The sequence below is a fragment of the Fopius arisanus genome, unplaced genomic scaffold (genome assembly GCF_000806365.1).
Source record: "Fopius arisanus strain USDA-PBARC FA_bdor unplaced genomic scaffold, ASM80636v1 scaffold00235, whole genome shotgun sequence".
Lineage (NCBI taxonomy): Eukaryota > Metazoa > Arthropoda > Insecta > Hymenoptera > Braconidae > Fopius > Fopius arisanus.
In genome coordinates, this window is record NW_011887974.1 from 38,295 (window position 1) to 58,710 (window position 20,416).

At 39.4% G+C, this 20,416-nt stretch overlaps 1 protein-coding gene and 1 long non-coding RNA gene across 2 annotated transcripts in view; one reads left to right on the forward strand and one right to left on the reverse strand.

The window, feature by feature from the left end:
- The window catches only part of LOC105272687 (cell adhesion molecule 2-like), a 56,344-nt gene extending 36,783 nt beyond the window's left edge, over positions 1-19,561 (reverse strand). The window contains exons 1-3 of the mRNA XM_011314902.1: positions 19,160-19,561; positions 16,679-17,073; positions 8,873-8,911 (exon numbers count right to left, since the gene is read on the reverse strand). Of these exons, the coding sequence (XP_011313204.1) occupies positions 8,873-8,911; positions 16,679-16,742 (103 nt within the window). The 5' untranslated portion in view covers positions 16,743-17,073; positions 19,160-19,561. The remainder of the gene's footprint in view (positions 1-8,872; positions 8,912-16,678; positions 17,074-19,159) is intronic.
- On the forward strand, positions 6,159-8,862 carry LOC105272686 (uncharacterized). The gene is made up of 3 exons (XR_892810.1): positions 6,159-6,440; positions 6,661-7,098; positions 7,536-8,862. It is a non-coding gene; the product is annotated as an uncharacterized lncRNA (long non-coding RNA).
- Positions 19,562-20,416: the final 855 nt, after the last annotated feature.

A 20,416-nucleotide genomic window follows, 5' to 3' on the forward strand; every position in this document is an offset into this window, starting at 1 on the left:
GTACCTACATCACTCTCATACAGAGTGACTTATACGACGCTTAGCATATTATTTTAACGAAAGCACGGTCCCAGAGAGAAGGAACAGAGGGAGAATAGAGGAGAGAGGCAAGCAGACACGAGGGAAGGGTCATCGTGTACCGGATGGAAACTTAAATAATTCATCGTGTCCACTATGTGATATCCCATTCTCGATCTTCCTCTGGGGTGTCCCCCAGCGAGAGAGAAAGCGAGAAGTACGAGTTTCGTTCGCTATATATATATATATATATAGGAATGTGGGTTATACTGACTCTCAGGGTGAACCCACCGAGATTCGGCTATTTCAGCCGAGAAACTACCCTGACATGTGGGGCCAACGGCTTTCATTTATTTCGTCGCCGGTCAAGCGCATCTTGGATACCACCGCACTACGGCAAACCAATGACAAACGGCTTATACGAGACTCTTTTATTTATCAACACAAATTTACCATATTCTGTATTAAGCACCCCCCAGAAAGCCCCAAAATTCAAGTCAAAAGTCATTTGTTAGACAAATTTAATTGAAAAATTTTCAAGAGCCCTTTATTCGCTACAAGATTTTTCACATAACATTATACTGAGTATTTTTCCACTAGTCTACTTATCCGGTGGGTGAGGCTTCAACGCAGGTGTGATAAAACAAAGTAGGCAAGGGGAAGCACTGATAGCTGGTTGGGGGTATGAGCCACCCCCCAGGAGAAGTGTAAAAAAAAAGGAGGGATGAGGAAAGAAATGTCTAAGGGTGGAAATAGAGACGTTTTTCTCTGTGGCCGATCGGCCCCGCGCGACGACTGGATAATGGAAAAAGACACCGGGGGCGTCTTAAGGAGAAACTCGTCGAGTGCCACCCCAACGAGGAACAGTTGAGATGCTGCTATAGTGAAAGCTCGCGGGCTTCTCTCCCCGGATGGTGCTTTAAAAATAATTGTACTCTCGGCTTCGAAATGCCGATGGGTTGGTGGTAATTTGAATACTTTAATAAAATGCCCCTACCCTACGGGGAATCAGGTGACAGAGACACGGGGTGAGAAGAAAAAAATGTAATGGGGGATGAAGAAAGGAAAAAAAAAAAAAAACAAATTGTGTCACCATGATTCGAGGGTGACGAGTAGAATCTTTTTGAAATAAAAAAACAAGTATACATCTATATATGTATATTCGGGATTATTACAATGAGTTGCTCCCTTGGGGGGGAATTTGAATAAAAAAAAGAAGCGGGAATAATTTTTTTTTTTGCTGGTAGAGAGTCCTGATTGGTGAGAATATGTGAAGAGTCAGTGCTTATCAATGATTTCAGCCAGCGCTGCGGTCTAGCTTGCCAAGAGCAAGTGCCGAGAGTAGAGAAGTGCAGGAGCGCATGGAGTAGCACTTTTCGGACGCGAACTACTCGATTAGCATAGAGATTGGGTCCCAGCTGTTTATGCAAATGCTTCTGGCACCAGCATGAGCCTTACTTCGCGAGCATCCAAGTGGGTAGACGCCAATCAGTCTGACTTTGATTCTCCTCGACTACTTTCTACATTACATTCATTTTTTATACTATATTCTAAATTCAACAACACTTGAAATAATCACTGAAAAATACTCCGCAGAGCCCATCAATTACACTTTGCCCCTCATTAAATCATGATTGGATGATATTTGAGAATGGAATATCCGGGGGATTATGAAAAGACGCTAACGTCGGAGCTTTTGAGAAATGCGTGGAGAGAGGTAAAAAAAAAAATCGGCTGAACGTGCAGGGCTCGGCAAATTAAATTGCTCCCGTGTTATTTTCCGTGATTGCCGATGAGCCTCTGGGTCTGGCGTTACACGCTGCGGAAAATATGCAAATAGTGATTCGAGAAGAGGAGAAAAGAGGAAAAGAAAGGGACGAATACGAAAAAATAAGAAGAACTGAATTGAGAGGAAAATACAAAAAATGGCATGAAAGAGAAGAGTGGAGAGTAAAAGAGATGAAAAAAGAGGTGGAAAAAATTGAAAAAAAAAAAAAAAACAAAGTGCGTGAACAGTAGAGGGGTTCACGCTATCGAGAAAACTCTAGGGACCGCATCGTTTGCGCGCCAGCAAATTGATTTTGCCCAGTATTTTCGAGCTTGGTTCTCGCGGCCGATCGTTCGGGCGTTATCGGGAAAAGTTACGAGGCGAATGCAAATTTGCTCAGGTGTTATCCTATGGATCTCTGTATATTCTATCGATCGTAACGATGGAGAGAACAGGCCAGGGACGATAGAGGAACAACAGAATATGAAGGGTGGAATGGGGATGAGAGAAACACATTATTTTATCGAGGATATCGTTATAGTGACATCAATAACGGTTAACGATGATTAGGGATTAATAAATTAGTTTACTCAAATCATAATTATTGTTATTGATCAATTACAGGCGAGGGAATGGAGCTAAGGACGTGGTGAATGAATTGAGAGGAGTTGCAAGGAAGTATGAGTTTGAACATGTGTCATAAAAATTGGCATTCACGTCAAGTCCTCAGATATTTTTTATAAAGATATGAACATTATAGGTTCTATTGATAACTGGAGACTGGATTTAAACGTTAAGTGAATGCATTCACTGAAAATACTTTGCTGTCTGTACTTTTGTATGATATGTCGAGAGATGAAACTGGTAAATGGTTTGAACGTCGACGTGCGACTCGTTAAAAAACAATGTGCCATCGTTTGTTGAAGCGCCTAGCTCTATCAACGACACCCGGCTCACCTCCATCAAGTGGCTTTCTCTCTTTCTATTCCATCTCGTGTTTGACAGTGATTGATACGTAAATTACTCGAATAATCAATGAATCATTCTACCACTCTTCCGGCCCGTCTCATGCTATTTTCGTCAGCCACAATCGGATATTCTCATAATGTGCCACTACCCTTTCCCTCTTATTCCTCTCTTCCTCCTCATTCCATTTTTTTTTCCCCTTTATTTTGCAAAAATAGATGCTTTCAAATGCATACAGTGCATGCACCTGCAGAAAGTGGTATGAGTTAGACAATCGGTTTAATCCCTAGGTGATGTGGGGCACACGCGTCATTTTCAATCGTATGGGCATCGAAAAACGGACGCGAAACCCTCGATAAATTTCGTACGAATGTCGCTCGAAATGACTCGGTAGAGTTGTAAAACGGTGATTTATTTACAATGCAGGCTAATTGATTTACTATAGTATTGGATAGCGCTTCAGCCATTCTCTATATACTGCGGATTCACGTATACACAAGCTTTTCAATTTCATCTTTCTCACTCTACACCCCCAAAAAAATTATTTCTGTCAAGCTCATTCAAAAGCAAGCAACACTCAATTCAACCAAATAAATTGCCGCAATTACACATTGAAAGAAGAATTTCAGTATGATTAAAGTGGCATTTTTTTTTTGTTGGCAAAGTGTCTTGAGTGTTGTATTCTCAAGGGAGATTTGTCGGGTTAAAATGGAAAACGACGAGTTGGCAAGTATTTGCCCTAGTAGTTTCTAATTCCCAATGGATAGAGGGCACACGCCTGGTAACTATGGATGGGACTTTTGGTTAATGTGTTCGCGGGTTCTGTCGCGGTTCGTAACCGAGAAACGATTTACAACTGGGATCACTGTCTCCCCCAATGCCTCAACAGTTGCGCACAACGTCCACGAGCTGCTAATCCATCGGATCTATTTCCCTCCATTTCTCTGTAATACTTGTTAACTCGTGAGGGATGGCAATTCGCCATGTATACACTCAAATAAAAATTTATTCCACCCAAATATCCATTTACCCATTACAATTATTTACTCCTCCACGTAATTCAATATTCGGTACATATAAATTTTTTTTTTCCACAGCGATATGTACGATTTAGAAAAGAAATAGTATTATTTGCGTGAACTGATTTAGCGTGGCGATACGAAAGGCTTTACGCCGTGCATCGTTCTGTATGGTGAATAAATATGGAAATCAAATAAATCAGAATACTTACGCTCAATGGCACGTTGAATTGGATAAATATTTGCCAATTGTAGCGGATGCAAATAAAAATCAGTAAACTTTGGCATTTAATTGGATTTTTGTTTTGGTGCTATCTTCGCCTCGGAGCAAAATCCTTGACATTTGCACTTTCAACGTTTGCAATACTCTATCGATTTATATTTATGATAAAAGTGGAATATACATGTGTGATACTATAAAGCAGAGTTGACCAAGACTCGACCCACAGATGAGACCGATCGCACTTGTAAATGGAAAGTTTACTGTGGCTTCCCAACCAACCACAGAATATCGGTAGCCCGGAGCTTGGACCAGAGAAACTTTTCGTTGACTCTACAGCTGTACCTTCTCAAACAAAAAATAAACTTCATTTCAAGATTTTAAAGCCCTGACTTGAGACTCTTTGAAATAAAATGCCAAACTTTCTAGAATAATGTGGCCTTTTGTTTTCAATTTATTATATTTTTTCGAAAATTTATACAAAAATCTCGATTCAAGTAGTAAAAGTGGGAGATCGGGACTTGCAGAAGTCTCAACTTGAAACATTCGAAAGTGTCAAGGTGAATTATAAAGTCTCAATTAAATTTCCAAAAGTCTCAAGTTGAACTCTTGGTCTGTCTGAGCGTCAGACATTCAACAATTCTAATTAAAGCACACAAGTCTCAGAATAAGCTCTAATTATTGAGAACATACAGATTTCTTCGAGACTTATTCCTCTCTGAGTGACGACTCTCGGTGGTTGGCATTTGAAATGCGGTCATGAGGATAATAAAGCCTGTAGTAGCTCGGTTAGATCATGACAAAATAAAAAATTATATTCTTTTTATAGGATAGGTCAAACATATATACAGAGATGCACAAGGATCTTTCTAATTAAAGAGATGACATGAAGTGTGGAGTATTCCAGCCATCCCCGGGTCATATTTCTGGGGATTTATCGGTGGAGGACACAAATAATCATGAATTTTAAAAACTGTATGTTATATTGAGTTTGGTGACAATATTCACTGTCCAGTGATCCATCAACTGTGTACCTATCGACACAAGGCACTTATCGACTTCCAGGCTTACGGACATCATATATCGGTGCATGGAAAATACAATAAACCACGGTGCTCAGTACTCCACCGATAATTGATTTTACCACGGCAAACAATACCAATATAGATCCCCCTTCCAATAAATCCCAGTTATTAAACAGCAAGAAATTGTTAAAGTTTCAATGAAGTACCACTTGCTGGGCGAGAATGGCCGACATGACGAGAACATGTGAAGATGTCCTCTATGATGTTGGGGTCTGTCCTGTCTTACCATCCCCTGCGGAATTTTTTTACCATTTCACTCCACAATCTCTTTCTCTTCACTCTCCTTTCTCACATTTTTTTTTTCCTCTCCTTATTCCCAGAGAGGCGTTCAATTTTATGATGCTATTTCCTACCTTTCGTTCTCATTTCCGGAGTAAGATAGAGAGCGCACTTTTTGCTATGGTACTCTCTCTCCTCCCTCTCCTCCCTCTTCTCCCTCTTCTCCCTCTCCTCCCATCCTTCCCCGTAGTACACCCACTTTTTCATAATACTCTGGTGTGCGATTTAAAAATTGTAGCGGGAAAAATTTTATTTTCCATTTTTATCATTTCCGATTCATCAATGCAAGGTTGCATTTGGTAGTGAAAAAGTTTCCAATTGTTTCCACAATCTATTGGTTGTGGTATACTCGTGTATATGTAGATAATTATGGAGATTGTAAATTGTGATGAGCAATTCAAGTTGATGGATAAGACTCGAGTTCAAACGCGAATCATCGTGGGTTGGGTATTGCAAATGGAATCACGTATACGTTCATGCAGCACGAAACTCACTGGAAATGTCAACAAAAATTTCCTATCTGTTGTTAAAGCGACGCAATGGAGATAATCTGTACAATTTTTATTGACCTAGTGCTAATAAAATACAGATGGCTTTGCACTTCTCTGTGGATCGTTCATCAAATATTTATGTCTGAGTTTCTTTGAGATACTCGGGGAGTCAAGTGATATACTACAAATATCACAGCGACTTCGATAACAAAATTTCTATTATTCATAAAATTGCTGGGGGGGGGAGAGGGGGGCACTGGGAATAAATTGTCGGATTTCAGCAATCTCTTTCGAATAATCAGACATCAACGACAGATGGAGTACTTCTCAATATTTTACGATCCTCTGAGTGCTCGATTAATGAGAGAAATTGCACTTTTTCATGGTGAATTGGAGGCAAGCTGATGGAAACGTGATTTTTACATCAAGAATTTTCCGAAATTTTTTGAAGAGAAAGGCAAACGGAAAATTTTCATTCTACCAAATTTATCCGGCCTTATGAATTATAAAAGTATCAAGACTGTTCTCCTTTTAGATCATTGTAAAATTAGACGACTCAGATAATTCAGTACCGAAAGGGTGAATAAGTGATACGTAAGTAAAACTTTTTTATTTTTCATTGAGTATCGAGTAATTTGAAAATAAAAACGAGGCTTCTAGAGAGAAATCAGAAAAAACCGTTGGCAGCGAGAATTTAATCGCGTTATCGGTTTTATAACGTTTGGACCTTAAATCGATACCGATGATTATGAGTTTCAGCGGAAGTGAATGAAATTTGCTTGGCAGTAAAAAATATCCGGGGATTTTTGTGTAGGTGTTGATTAAAAACCGATCGGACTGACAGAGAGAGAGAGACAGTAGCATTAACTAGGAAATTGACAAAAATTATTCGAATGGAGATTTCCGATGAAAACATTGTTGGTGATTTTTTAAATGAAAAAAAAAATGGGGGCAGGCAGAGAGTGGCTACAGCAAGAGATACACACATTATATTACATGGCTCGAGACAACGCGGACAGTTATGGGTATTATATAGGGTGGTATATATGTGTATGAGGTTTAACGTCGAGTTGGACAGTTACGCGAACTCGGATAATGCAGTTTTCATCGAGAAAGTTGGTGTCCCAACGTTGGAATGGGCAACTAGCCGAACTCAGAGAGAGGATCGCCAGAGGCTAAACGTTCAGTCGCGCGTATACTACGGGATCACTCCACCCAAGGGCAACACGGAAAAACCCGTGAGGGGAGAATTGTGAGGGACTTACTATTCCAACTGACAGGGTGAGGGACGCAGGTGTTGCGCGTGAAATTTTGTTCCTCACGAATGAATAAATCTGCCTTTCTCATCCAGGTCATTCCTCCATCTCATTTTCTTTTTATGTCTCTCGCATATCCACCCAATGCAATATATCTTGCTCTAATTTTTTCTTCCTCTGACGTTACATCAAATTCGTCTGTGCGCGTACCACCCTCGAGGTAACCCCATGAAAAAATGGCACTGCACGAAAAAAAAATATATATATATATAAAAAATAAATAAAAAATAAATTTAAAAGACGAACACATTTTTTGCCATATGCGTTTGATAACGCAATTTATGAAAAAAGAGGAGATAAAAAGATAATGTTCATTTGACGTTGATTCACAAACGTTATGGTAATTTTTCGTTTAAATTTTCCCCTCGTTTAGAGAATCAACGTGAATCCTCACATAGCACTGAGGATGGATTAATTTTGGCAGAGGCTGAAAATTATATAAGAAGAGGACTCGTGGACTTGATGGGATGAAGTGAAAAGTGCTGGGAGAATAGGCCACCCCCTATTCTAGTTGTGTGCGCCCACCCGCCTCATCTTGAATCATAAAGCCAACTCGACAATTAATACTGACGCCCCAGGGTTATTTGACGACGTTTAATATTATGCAACGCTCCATTATTCTGGCCGTAACTGTTAGGCGGCTGACAGCTCCCTTTTTCCTGCATCAACCAAAAGCTTCATACCTACCTACCTTCATTCAATCAAGTGAATTTTCAGACTATTGAAAAATTCGTCATTTTCATTTTCACCCGTCATACGATTCTTTATACGTGCCATCCCGATCCCGAGTCTCAGTAGAGCCCCAGCCCGACCCATCGTAATAGCCTTCATATCAAAGCTAAATGTAGAATGTGATTTTCCTTTCTTATTACCATTCGTATGAAGGGTGAATTATATGAAAATCATAAAGACCTTTCGAGGGCGGAGGCAACCTATGATATTTCTGACACTCAATTTCCACACCCTCATCGCGCCTATGTCACATTCTTTACGATGAGATTATATCGACAGGTAGACTATATCTGTTGAGCATCCCAAGGGAAACGATAGTCGCGATGGGGTGGATGTCACGGCAACTCTTGATGCCTGGATACATATACTCTCAATCCTCTACAAGAGTCACTCTTCAAATTTATCAAATCCCACCGATTCAAGCCTTTTTCCTCCACTCCCTTATCAATTTATTCGCCATATCTATTACCACTGAGAAGAAGAGATTTCATTTTCAGGGATTCACGTTCAAACAATCATTCACTAAAAATCACTCATCTTCGTTACTCTCCACCCTGTAAAGCCCTGAAAATTGGTACTTCTTTATCTCTGACATGTATATAAAATGAATTAATTGCAATTCTAATTAACGTGATCAATATTGCATTTTATCTAGCAAATGGGGTATGCACATTAAGATAATTAATTAAAAGTAATGTGACGATGGAAGTTAGTTAATTGAAATCTAGGAGACTCATTCATTATTCAGTTAGTTATTCAATACTGTGTTAGTCCACAAATGATATTTCATTCGGTTGCAGTTAGCATTTGGTGAATGATTAGTGAATTGTCAAGATAATAATTTAAGTTGTACAGACAGCGTGTGAATTGATAAGAAAATAATATTGAAAGATAGATAGAGAGGTTGATAGAGAAAAAATGCTACAGGCTATATATCCTATTTTTTTTTTTTTCTTTAAACCAAACAAACGAACCAACCTCCTCGGAAAGGCCTAGCCAAAAATGTTCGCGGGATCCCTGTAACAAAAATATAGATAAATCATAAGAAAATCATAGATAACTCAAAGAAATAACTATAACGTTTATTCATTGGTATTAATTCCTAGATCCCGTTATTGGAAATGATTTTTCAATCAAATAAATGGCGGAATTGAAAATTAAACATCCTTTTCTAGTTAGGTAACTTCAAAGCATTGGCGAAATATTCCCAGCTATTAATTACAAAAACGGGGATAAATTTGAATGGATTAAAATTTTTTAAAGCAAAATATAAAAAATAATGGTGAATTTGGTATTGGTGATAAATTTTGGTGAGTGAGCTGGGGGGGTATGGTCTGTTCAATATAATCCAACTTCAACCAGATAAATTGTTCAAAGTTGGCTGTGTCAGGCAAAAAAGATAATTGAATTGAATTAGAGATAAAATCACTGTGGACATGGTGCGATGCCGTTTCACCCTGTGAGAATGTTTTCTACCTTCTGTTAGGACTGGTATACCTGTCCAATACCACCAAGAGAAACGGGGTGTGTCGGCAAGAAGCCAGAATTTCTCCCCAAGCGACATCTGTGAACAGATGCCCATCCTCATCTACACAGCCTCAAGGAATGAGAGAATTGGAGAATTGGAGGATGTGAGGGGATGAGGGGAATGAGGGGGATGAGGTGAATGAGGGGGAATGAGGGGGTGGCAGAATATAAGGGGGTGGTAATGGAAGTTCCAGTGGCAAGTGTGGCATTGCACGAGTGTCCCTCGAACACTTGGATAAAAACCAAAGGGAAAAAAAAATGTCAGCCGCTAAAGGTATACCCCGTATGCCCCGTCTCTTGGGCATTAGTACACATATAGACGAGTACGAGTTAGACAGTGGCACAACCAAGAGAGTTCTCATAACACTTGGAAGCAGGTGCCACCCGTCGTCTTATTGCTTCGTGAGTTGGTGAACGCGATTCCCTATATTCGCGCAAGTTGCTCCAGTCAGGAGGGGGGCCAATGGAGAATACACTTTGGTAAAGAAACTAACAACTTTGAAGGGGAATGGGGTAAAAGAATGAAAAAGAGAATGGATAGGATGAGGAGCGTTTGGGTGTCGGATGAGCCAAGTAGTGCAAAGTACGCTCGGTCGAACTCTCTTGTGACGGCCCCTGATCACACACCACTCGACCTTCGACAGTGGCACGTGCTCTCAACATCTCTTCGCCCTCTTAGCCCATGTCACATCAGGTATTAAAAAAATATTGAATATTAATAGCGTCCTCGGGGATTGAGGAGATGCTTCAAAGAAATTTTAAAATCAATGGATATCGCTGTTTCTATTCACTCGTTAGTGCATTTTAGGTGGATTTGCGATTAGATAGAGGCGAGGCCAGAAACGAGGCCACTCCATTATCCATTCATCATTTTCAAATCATCTTGATTTCATGTGATTTTTGGGATAAAATTATATCGATTATTTTTAGTGGCGTGTCACGCCATTTTCTAGGGTTCAAGTCGATTTTCCACCGTTGACCCATTTTCAATGAATATTTACGAATCTCAGGGAGATAATGAAAATTTTGTTATGCTCTTTTTTGTAGTCCTCAATCCACTCTAAAAAAAAGATAATTACAAAAATTTCATTATCTCCCTCAGATTCGTAAATATTCGTCGAAAACTCAGCCCAGGGCTAAGTCGCCTTAATCCTCTTTGCAAAGAGTGAAAAAAAAAAAGAATTGTAAAAGAGTATTTCGGCTTTTGTCTCCATTAACTTCGATGGATTTCACGGGACTTGAGCGTGATTTCACCAAGTTGCCATGATTGATTTGGAATTGATTTGAGATGTGAGTAATGCGCCGAATAAATGAATAACACATTTTTTTTCCTGATATTAAATAACAATTCCATCTCTCATAACCGTTAAGAGAAAAATAGTTTTTCATAAATTCGCAACGTTTAATACATGTGTAAGTAAATGTAATTATATCTTTAGCATAATGTAATTGTGCGAGTTTTCCTGTTTCCTCATGATTTTTTTTTTGCCCGGGTTTTCTTCATCTTTTTTTCATCTGCTTCTCTCGGCACAATGCAAGCAAGAGAGAGAGAGAGAGAGAGCCAGTGTACCCACCTCACTCCAATCTTTCCACTCTAATCTCGGGCTTGGGCTTTTATTCTCTCTCGCGCTCGCCTGCAAAGCCCGGTGTGCAGCAAACTTTTCCGATTTGGCGGTCTAATGGAGATACATTGGTTGGAAAACTGGTAAAATCGTAGCTGGAATAACAAGAGACAAACCACAAAATAGGAGAGTCTTATAGTCTCTCTGATATTCCCGTGGTTTATTCGATTATTATTTAAGGAGATTATTCCTTCTTTTCTACTTGACGGAGCATGATGAAATAGGCGAACAATCATTCCGCCCCGTAGCAGATGTAATTATGATAAAAAATGCCCCATAGGCTATTTTATATTGAAAGCCCTTGGCTTCCTTTTGCTCGGTTAATCTTAATTCTCGTTGGAGTATAATCTTTAATTAAATCACCATTGATTCACTGGCAGAAGGTACTCTCTTGTCCGTTAGCCCTTACACCGGGAGTGGGGTCGCCCATTTAGGAAACAGGCCAGACCATCCAAGAATCAGAGTGGCCTGAGCATCCCACCAACAAAATCAATTTTCCCAGGCTAACCTAATTATCAATTTACGATATCGTAAAAGTAATGAAGTGAATAGCTGCTCTAACTTGCAATCCGCATCGGCAAATTTTCGGAAAATTCATTGGCCCACTTGTGGTGAGTAAAATTCAATTCAATTCACGTGATTGATCGACAAGGAATAGAAAAATCTCTTATCAAATATATGGAATATTTGATGACAACTCTCAAGGGGAATTTAAAATATTTGTTTGATTTTACATAAGTATTCGAGGTGGAGTTATATCGAAACCAATGGGCATTACGTTGGTCAGCTGCATTCATTGAAACTGGTAGCCCATCAGCAATGCCACAAAGTTAACCACCGCGCCCAACCTAAATGGCCAGTTACATTGCTACTGAACTAGTGGCGGCTCTATACATTAATCACTAATCCTTGGCAACTCTACAGCAACGATTGCAGTGTCCGAACAATTCGCGCCTCAACGACCTATACTACACGTCAAATAGCTATATAGCCTATTTCATTTCACCTTCACCATCTTCCTCTCAATTTTGTCGACGCTATCATCATCTCAATTACCACTAATCTCTCTAAATTGCATCATCTCATGCGAAAAATATGAAAGCCAACTCGAATGTCTCCTAGCAGTATATTAAAAAATCGAGACAACAGTTTCTCTCCTCAAGTTGAGAGCACCACTACCACCACCACCACCACCACCACCACAATAGTTGCTTGATTGAACTGAATTGAAACAACTCGGTGTGAGTTAGGGGTGCGAACCAGACGGAACGAGACGAGAATTCGGAATTTAAAGAGAAAACTTAGTAGATTCATAAACGATCTCGTACTCTGCGCTCTCGTGCTGAGCCATTGATATGTATTCGTTGAATCCATAATTGAACCAGCAAGGGGATGATAATTTTTGTTGAAGTGGTGGTTTTGTTGGCATGTGCACACGTATTTAATAGGAATTAAACGAGGTGTTGGCAATGGGTGGAGAAGGTCGGCATGAGCCACCCCATTATTTGGCTGGGCTGGTCTTCGAATAATACGAGAGACCATTTAGAGCCGCAGGATACGCGCTAAGGCGAGCAAGGGAGAGAGGAAGAATGGGGCTCTAGTTGTTGGGCCGAGGCTTCCATACAATACAAACAGCTTAATTACACGGGGGACTTGCCCAAGAGCAACGTCGAACGCCGCAGGTCCTACAGATCGTTATGATTTCACGAATGTATGATCACGGCTCACTCTCTCTCCATCTCCTTTCCCTCCTTGTTCCACCATATCTATTATGTATTCCCACTTGCGGGAACACCACCGACGGACGACAACCAGTTCACACTTCACGTGTTCATAGGGTTTCTCAGTTTCCTCAGCTCCTCTATACCCATTCTCTATACTTCAGTAGTCAAATTCTTCGGGGAATTCAACTGAATATATCCACTCACACACCGGATACAGCGTTTATCCAACTACGGTGTGCATGGGCTTGTGGCGATCGATGGTGCAGAAGGATTCCGAGCTATATATCGCGTGTCAACGGCCAGGTACAACCTGACATCAATACAAGACCTCAATCGTCTTGCGGAAATTGACGCAAAAATTCTACAAACCACATTTCCCCTTTGCACTATTCAACTTTAATATCAGCTTAAATCACTTTGGTGGTGTTTCACTGCACACTGCCTTCATCAAAATTCGCCTCTATTTCGTTTTTTTTTCTCAATAAGAGCTTTAATTCCATTGAAGAGGATAAAGTCCAGAGAATTTCAACTTTCTCTGAGTATTTCAGTTAAATCTTGATTTTCAGGAAGAGAAAGAGGGCGATTTTTCTTTAATCCAAGTTCTCAACAATGTAGAATTTAAAATAAAATTAAAGTTCAAATAAAAGACAAGTTCGTGATTTTGAATGAAATTGAAAAATCTCTACCAGACACATGATATTTCTTTCCGAATACAATATGCAAAACAAACATCATTTGATTTACTCTTTCCATCGGTGGAATAACGAAAATTTGAAAATATAAGAGAGTGGGATAAAAATCAATCATATGAGAGAATCGATTTCAAACGTGAAGAACGTATTAGAGGAAAAGCCTCGACGGAGAATAGAAATATAAGAATTGTCAGGGTCGAAGAATAGAATGGGAAAGACAAATCGAAGTGGACATACAATGGTATCGTGGAAAAGCTCTTCGTAATTGAATCCCAACAACCTTATGCGCACGGTCTCTATTGCAGAACAAACCAACCATACGACAATCGTCCAAGAGGGAAAGGTAGTGGGCTACAATCATATTTCCGTTCCAACTCTCCATTCAATATTCATCAAATACTCGATACAATTGGAAGAGCGAAATTTTTGTCTCTTGCATTTATATTGTATCGTACAACCGTCAGAAAAAAATACTCTACTTTGGCTTTTTTATAAAAATTGTAGAAAACAAAAAAATTGCAATCCTCAAACTCTAGCAATTTTTTTTTCTTCGCAGTGCACGTACACGTAGTGGTGTCTGCAGACGGGTAAGAATTGAGGTGGTATGAAAGCTTATATGGAAGCAGACGAGAAGAAGAAAACAACAGTAATACCCCTTTACAGTCCTATCGGCTTTGAGATACCCCCAGGGAGGCGTTACGGGTTGGAGATTTCACGTTCTGGGTCACCGCAAAGTACCTCACAGGGCCCTAGATTTACTTTCTTTTCCCAGTTTTATTAATGAAAATGATATAAAAGTACACTTCACCAATAAACAACCGCATCGTATAAATTTTTTGTTGAAATTTGTGGTGAAATTCGGTGTTAACTTTTCGAGTCGAATCAATCACAGTTGCCAACAAATTATGGAATAGTAACAACGAAAAAGAATTAAATTGTTGAAACATTTCCATTAGTTACAAGCGGGTGAATGTCTGCAGGACAAAGGACGAGAAAAGTTGAACGGGATATTCGTCGTTGGTGCACCATGGAAGAGTCGCGGCGAGGCCAACTCGTAAATTTATGGCCCAGGAACTATATGTAGTGGCTGGCTGTTTCGTCCGGACGGAAATGGACGTCACGAGGACGAATGAGACAAGTTTCACGTCGATTTCTCGTCGAAAGTGGCCACGATACATATGTGCTCGTTCCCAAAAAAAAAAAAAAAAGAACAATGAGATTACACCGGAAGATGGCTAGGATTGGTACGGTCTACGATCAACTGCTCTTCTCCTCTCAGCCCCTCCTGTCCTTCTTCTTCTCCTCTACGTGGCAAGTCGAGAATCGCGAGGAATTTAATTAGTCGAATACTTCGGATGAGCGCTGATGGGGAGAAAAGCGTGCTCATCTCCGCAACTCGATGGATGAGAAAAAAAATGCGAAATTTTTCAATGATACCACTTCAGAAATCGAGGCACCTGATGGTATCTGTCTACACTTGGCATCATCAAGAATTTTTTCATTAACCGGTGTTCAATACACTATATAGCACATCCAACTAGAGATACCACATGACATTGTTAATGCCCGGATATCAATTTATTTTTTCATTTAAAATGTCATCTGATGGCACATGAAATTTACTTGCATCCCTGAGGGACTAGGTGACATGCAAATTTCACCGAGAAATGAAGAAAAATTCGCGTAACATCGAGAGGATGAGCTTCTATTTTGTGGAGAAAAAGGAGTAAATTGAGAGTGAGCTGATGGCCACCGTGGAGAACTCTTGCTAAACAATTTGCAATGCTGAAACGAAAAGTTGTCGAGCGTTATACATCAGAAGCGTTATCTACATCGAAAAAGATGGTGGTTATCCTCAAACTAGTGGTAAAATAAGCAGAGTGGAGGGACAACACCAGCCTCCCGAGGTAAAATCATCCTCGAGAAAAACCAATTGAGAAAGAAAAAAGTCCCCTTTGTTTTTATACAATTGCCCATCGATTCCAAACACCGGAAAATAATTCTCATATTTGTTCTCCATCGAAAATTCTCAAATACACTTGAAACACAATAGTCGTATTATAATAGTCCAGTTGTATAAAATAACCGTGAGATTTAATAGTATGGCAACATTTAAATCACCCCCTCGTCCCTCGTATTCTCAATTGTTAGAATTTCGATTGTTAGAATGAACAGCATAAATCGGGCGTGCCACAAGTGTGAACTCGAGTGGTTATATTGTACCAAAAAGAACTCGGTACGATCGAGCGCGGACGTTGAGCGTTTAAAAAGAGGTTACATACCCAGTTGAATACTGCAAGCAGGGAAAAGCTTCTTTCCACTTGTCAATCGCATTTTACTTTTAGTAAGACTTTTTCGCCGGGGCTTTTTTTTTTACATCACTTGCATTTATTTCATTCCATCAGTCGACGGCCTTACGGGCATGCAATGTATAAAGCTTGGTACCTTCGTCTCTGTGAGTAACACCCAAAAATATATCAAATTTTATTTTGCCAAGTCTCAGAAGAACGTTCGTTTTCATTTTATAGCTAGATTAACGCGCCAGTGTTCATTTCGCCTGATAAACCAACCAAATCAATCAAGGAGAAAAAAAAAAGCTAGATGAAACGCTTGACTATTATTCTATCGAGATATTTTGAATTGAAAAGTATAAAAAATTTTCAACACTTGTTCAATCTAAATATCTCTCGATAAATCAATGATATAAAAAAAAAGAAAGAGCATCACCTTTGCAAAATTATACTATTATACTAATATTGACTTTTATATGTCACTGATTCATTACTCAGACAGGGAAATAATTATGAAGAACAAGTCAGCACTCCGTGTTCCTGATGAATACGTGACGTGAATAATTGTCAGATTATGAAGATGATGTTGCCACTTAAAGGACGGAATCGTCTCATCGGTTAAACACGTTTGAGTGTCGGTGGGACAGTTGGTGCAGTGTCATCCCTAATGCACGCATGTACGCTTGAGATAATATACCGGTGAATGTGCGGTACATAATTGAATATTGAGTGCTGCTATGCATTACAACAATAAAATATGTCACGAGAGACTAGACAAGCTGCTCCGCCTCCGACAAACCATGAGCAAACAAGAGCCATGACATTTAAACGGATTAATACCATATTTATGTAAGAATAATTGAATAGCATTTATTATAATATTTATTGGTCGTAGCAATGTGTTTTATAAAAAATGATAAAAACTGACCTTGCGCTCGTACACTGCCAAATAAAATGATGAGAATTGTCACTGCCACCGGATGATACCTCATTTCTCCTTGTTAATACGATTTCACCGCACTTTAACTTGATTTTTATACTTTTTGTTCACCTTGTCGTTACTCGGGTCGTTACAACTCGTCGGTTTGACACTCACGAGTCCTTATCTGCTCTTGAGAGCGACTCCGAATTTCAATCGTTCCTTGTGGTCACTCGAGGCGGTGATAGGAAACGCTTCCGTAGGGCTCCCCTTCGGTAACACAACTTTCAGTTTACACACCACTTTTTATCCTCTTCCGCACGTTTGTTTATTTGTTTTTTACCCATTACACGATGTATTTGCTGATAATATTGTGAGACGTTAAAGGCTAGTGGAACTCATGCCTAGATGATTGATTGAAATGTTTAAAGACAGGGAATTGGTGCAAATCATATTTGAAAGGAAATTTTTCAAATATAAATTGCAGGAGTTTATTCACTTTGAAGGAATAAAAGGAATAAAAGAAACAATCTGGTTGTATCTTAACGGTGGTATGGCAAGTTCAAATAGAGTTAAAAGCCCAGGTGCATGTGCAGTCCCGAAATCACTAAGACTCACATACGACTTTGATAGGACAAACAGAAGAGAAATGAAAATAAGAATGAAAATGGTAAAAAGTAGCTGAAAGGTAAACGCTACTTGGCTGAACAACTACATATAGCTATTCCCTATCTCCAATGAAAAGTTTTGAATCCTGGTGTGTTGGCTTTTGAGATTCTTCTCCACCGCTCCAAGCAACCCCGTGTCCCCTCATTTATACGAGGTACATATATGTATATGGCTCGACAGATACATATACAGGTCCACTCGAGAGCGAAAACGCAGAAAACTTTTGGTGAGGCACGTGCCTCACCAAAAGGACCAAAACTGACATCACGTTTTCTTGCGTTCTCGTGTCCTCTTCAGTCTTCGTTTCTCATAGAGATTCAACGTGAATGGACCCTTAACGATTCTTGTTGGAAAAACGAAAAGTAAAGAGGAAAGGAAAGAAACCAGGAAACCTCGACTAAACGAGCAAAAACCCTTCTCTATTCCTTTTCAATGATAATGCCACAAGCATGCAATATCACACGCCATAAAATCACATTATTAACCCAAAGGATAAATTGTTGAAATTTTGATACATTTTTCAAATTAAGCCTGGGATTTCAATACGCTATTCACCAATACTTCATTCCTGCCATTTTCAGTTACATCGGTAGGCGAAATTCGCTCGAGTTATATTTATTTCCCAGTGAAAAGGTGAATCTTTTCCGTTGCTCTCTTTCTGCGCCCTTCATGATTGACAAATTTACGGTATGTGGAACGGGTTTGTCAATACCTACGCTCCATGTCGGAACACATATATACCATCATATAGCTGGTTATAATATAGTAACAATTCCAAATGGAGAGATGAAAAGTCCGATTCGCTGGGAAAAAAGCTGAGAATGTTCATTTGGCGAGGGATTTCTCTCCCATGAAAAACCAAAGAGAGAATGAGCATATTCAATGGCCAAGTTAAATTGGCTAGCTAGACGATTTTGCACATGGCCCAGCGATTGAAAAACTTCAGTATATATGTCCATTAACTAGGAACTACCATCATTCTCAGCATTTTTCGCCCCATCATTCTGTGGAACTCCATTTTTTTCCCCCGTCATCGTGGAATGAGCGCAAGTTTTTTCCCAAAACTTTGTGACACACCCCATCGTAACATAATTAAATAAAACTGCTGGTGATTAATTGTTTTTTTCCTCCCACTCAAACCACGACCTTAATGTCGATTTCGGAAATATATATTTTCCGTTCTACTGTGAAAACGCGATATTGAATTTCGGGGTATCGTTTTTTTTATTTTTTGTGGATAAAGTCAACGATAATATAAATTTCCATGGTGAAAGCAACGAAAAATGATACGAGCCGTGAAATAAATGGATAATTGTATCCCCTCAATTATGAGAATAATAAGTTTTGCATAATGCAAAATAAAATTGCTGGGGGGATACACAAAAAATGTCCCTGACACTTTTTCCTGGTGGACAAATTCTGTAGATTTTTTATTTTGTTTTCAGATTCAAAGAATTCTCCATGGTATTTCACGTCAAGAACGTATCGTGAGTCTTAACATACTTCCGAATAATGCTTATAAAATATAAAAATAGTAGAGGCAAATATATGAAATAAAAATGTATTGTAGTGTTGTTATTGGTGGAGCGAGAGAATAAATATCTGGTAGTTGTCTCGGTGAGGATTTTTCGAGTAAGTTATTTGACGCGGTGGCAACAACGTCACGTAGAAAATTGGACCATCCGTCCCCGGGCCAAGAGTACATAGGGGTGTGTAAGAGGGGGTTGTGGTGCTGGCGTGATGAAAAATCTCGTAGCGCGCCACCGAGGGTCACACGCGATTGGTTTAGTCAAGCCAAACTATAACATAGCCTTTACGTACCCGATGAAGCATTCACGTTATATTTTCAACTTAATTTCCCCCAGTTAGTAACAGAACGACAAATCCTAAATTAATCACTCCTCCCTCACATCAATTAAACTGTCCATTTACTCAATTACTCTAATAATCACTTGAGTTCACCAGAGTTATCATTAAAATCCTCGTTGTCACACACATGAAAATCCATGCGAAATTTCACAAGTCAGTAGTGAATAAATTATTGAATTTGTTCAATTGATAACATTGGGCGATGTTAATCGAATATTAATTAATGGAATTCAGCGATTAAGTGATGGTGAATGAAAAAAAAAAAAATTAAAATATTAGTGGGCCGGGAGGGGGGGATAAAAAATGAGAAGTATGCAGCGTGCGTGATAACGATAGAGCAAATAGTGCGCATTAAGATACACGTACTCTCGGCACGGTCGCGTGTTCGATACTGGCACTGGCACGGTGTAGCGCCTCCAAGTATAGTTCTCTATCGTCCCGAACGGCGTCGCGACGCCCGTCAACCACCCCTCCCTTAACCCCTCCTCTCTCAACCCCCAATCCGCCAAACCCCCATGCATTATCCAGTGTCGACCACTACGACGACCTTCTCATCACTATCTTTTATGTTCAGAATTAACGTTGATGAGCGCACTGTTAAATTCAATATAATTTACTTCCCCAATGATTATTTCGACCCCCGCCACTATTTTTTATTCTTCAATTTACCCATTTATTAATTGTCGCGGTGATGAATATTTTTGCGCTCATTTGGCGAATCGTCAATTCAGAATATCGTCATTAAATTTCAACGCCACGTCAAGAGTAATCATTGTCAGTGGATAAAAATACTGATCAAGTATAATGATTTAAATTTTACACGCAGATATTCAGGGAGGGCTTTTCATTTACTAATTAGTCACTTTTACAATGCATTTTCGAGGGATTTTCATGAGATAAAAATAATTGCAGTGGATAATTGGAGAGTGCTTAAATTGAAAAATGAAATATCTCATCGATCTTAATCCTGAAAGGAATAAATTTTCATTTGCAAAAATTCGAAGAGTGGAATTTCACAGGACTTAAATCAAATGAATTTTTTTTTTCCGACTGAATTCAGCCAATTTTTTTTTTCAGCAGTGTGAAATTAATGCTGGCTCGTACTAGTTGATGTTGACTGATCCTGAATGGAAAGAGAGAGAAGAGGATTAACTGGTGTATGACTTTATTCGGATAAGTAAGGTTCTGTGTGTGAAAGGGAAATAGGGG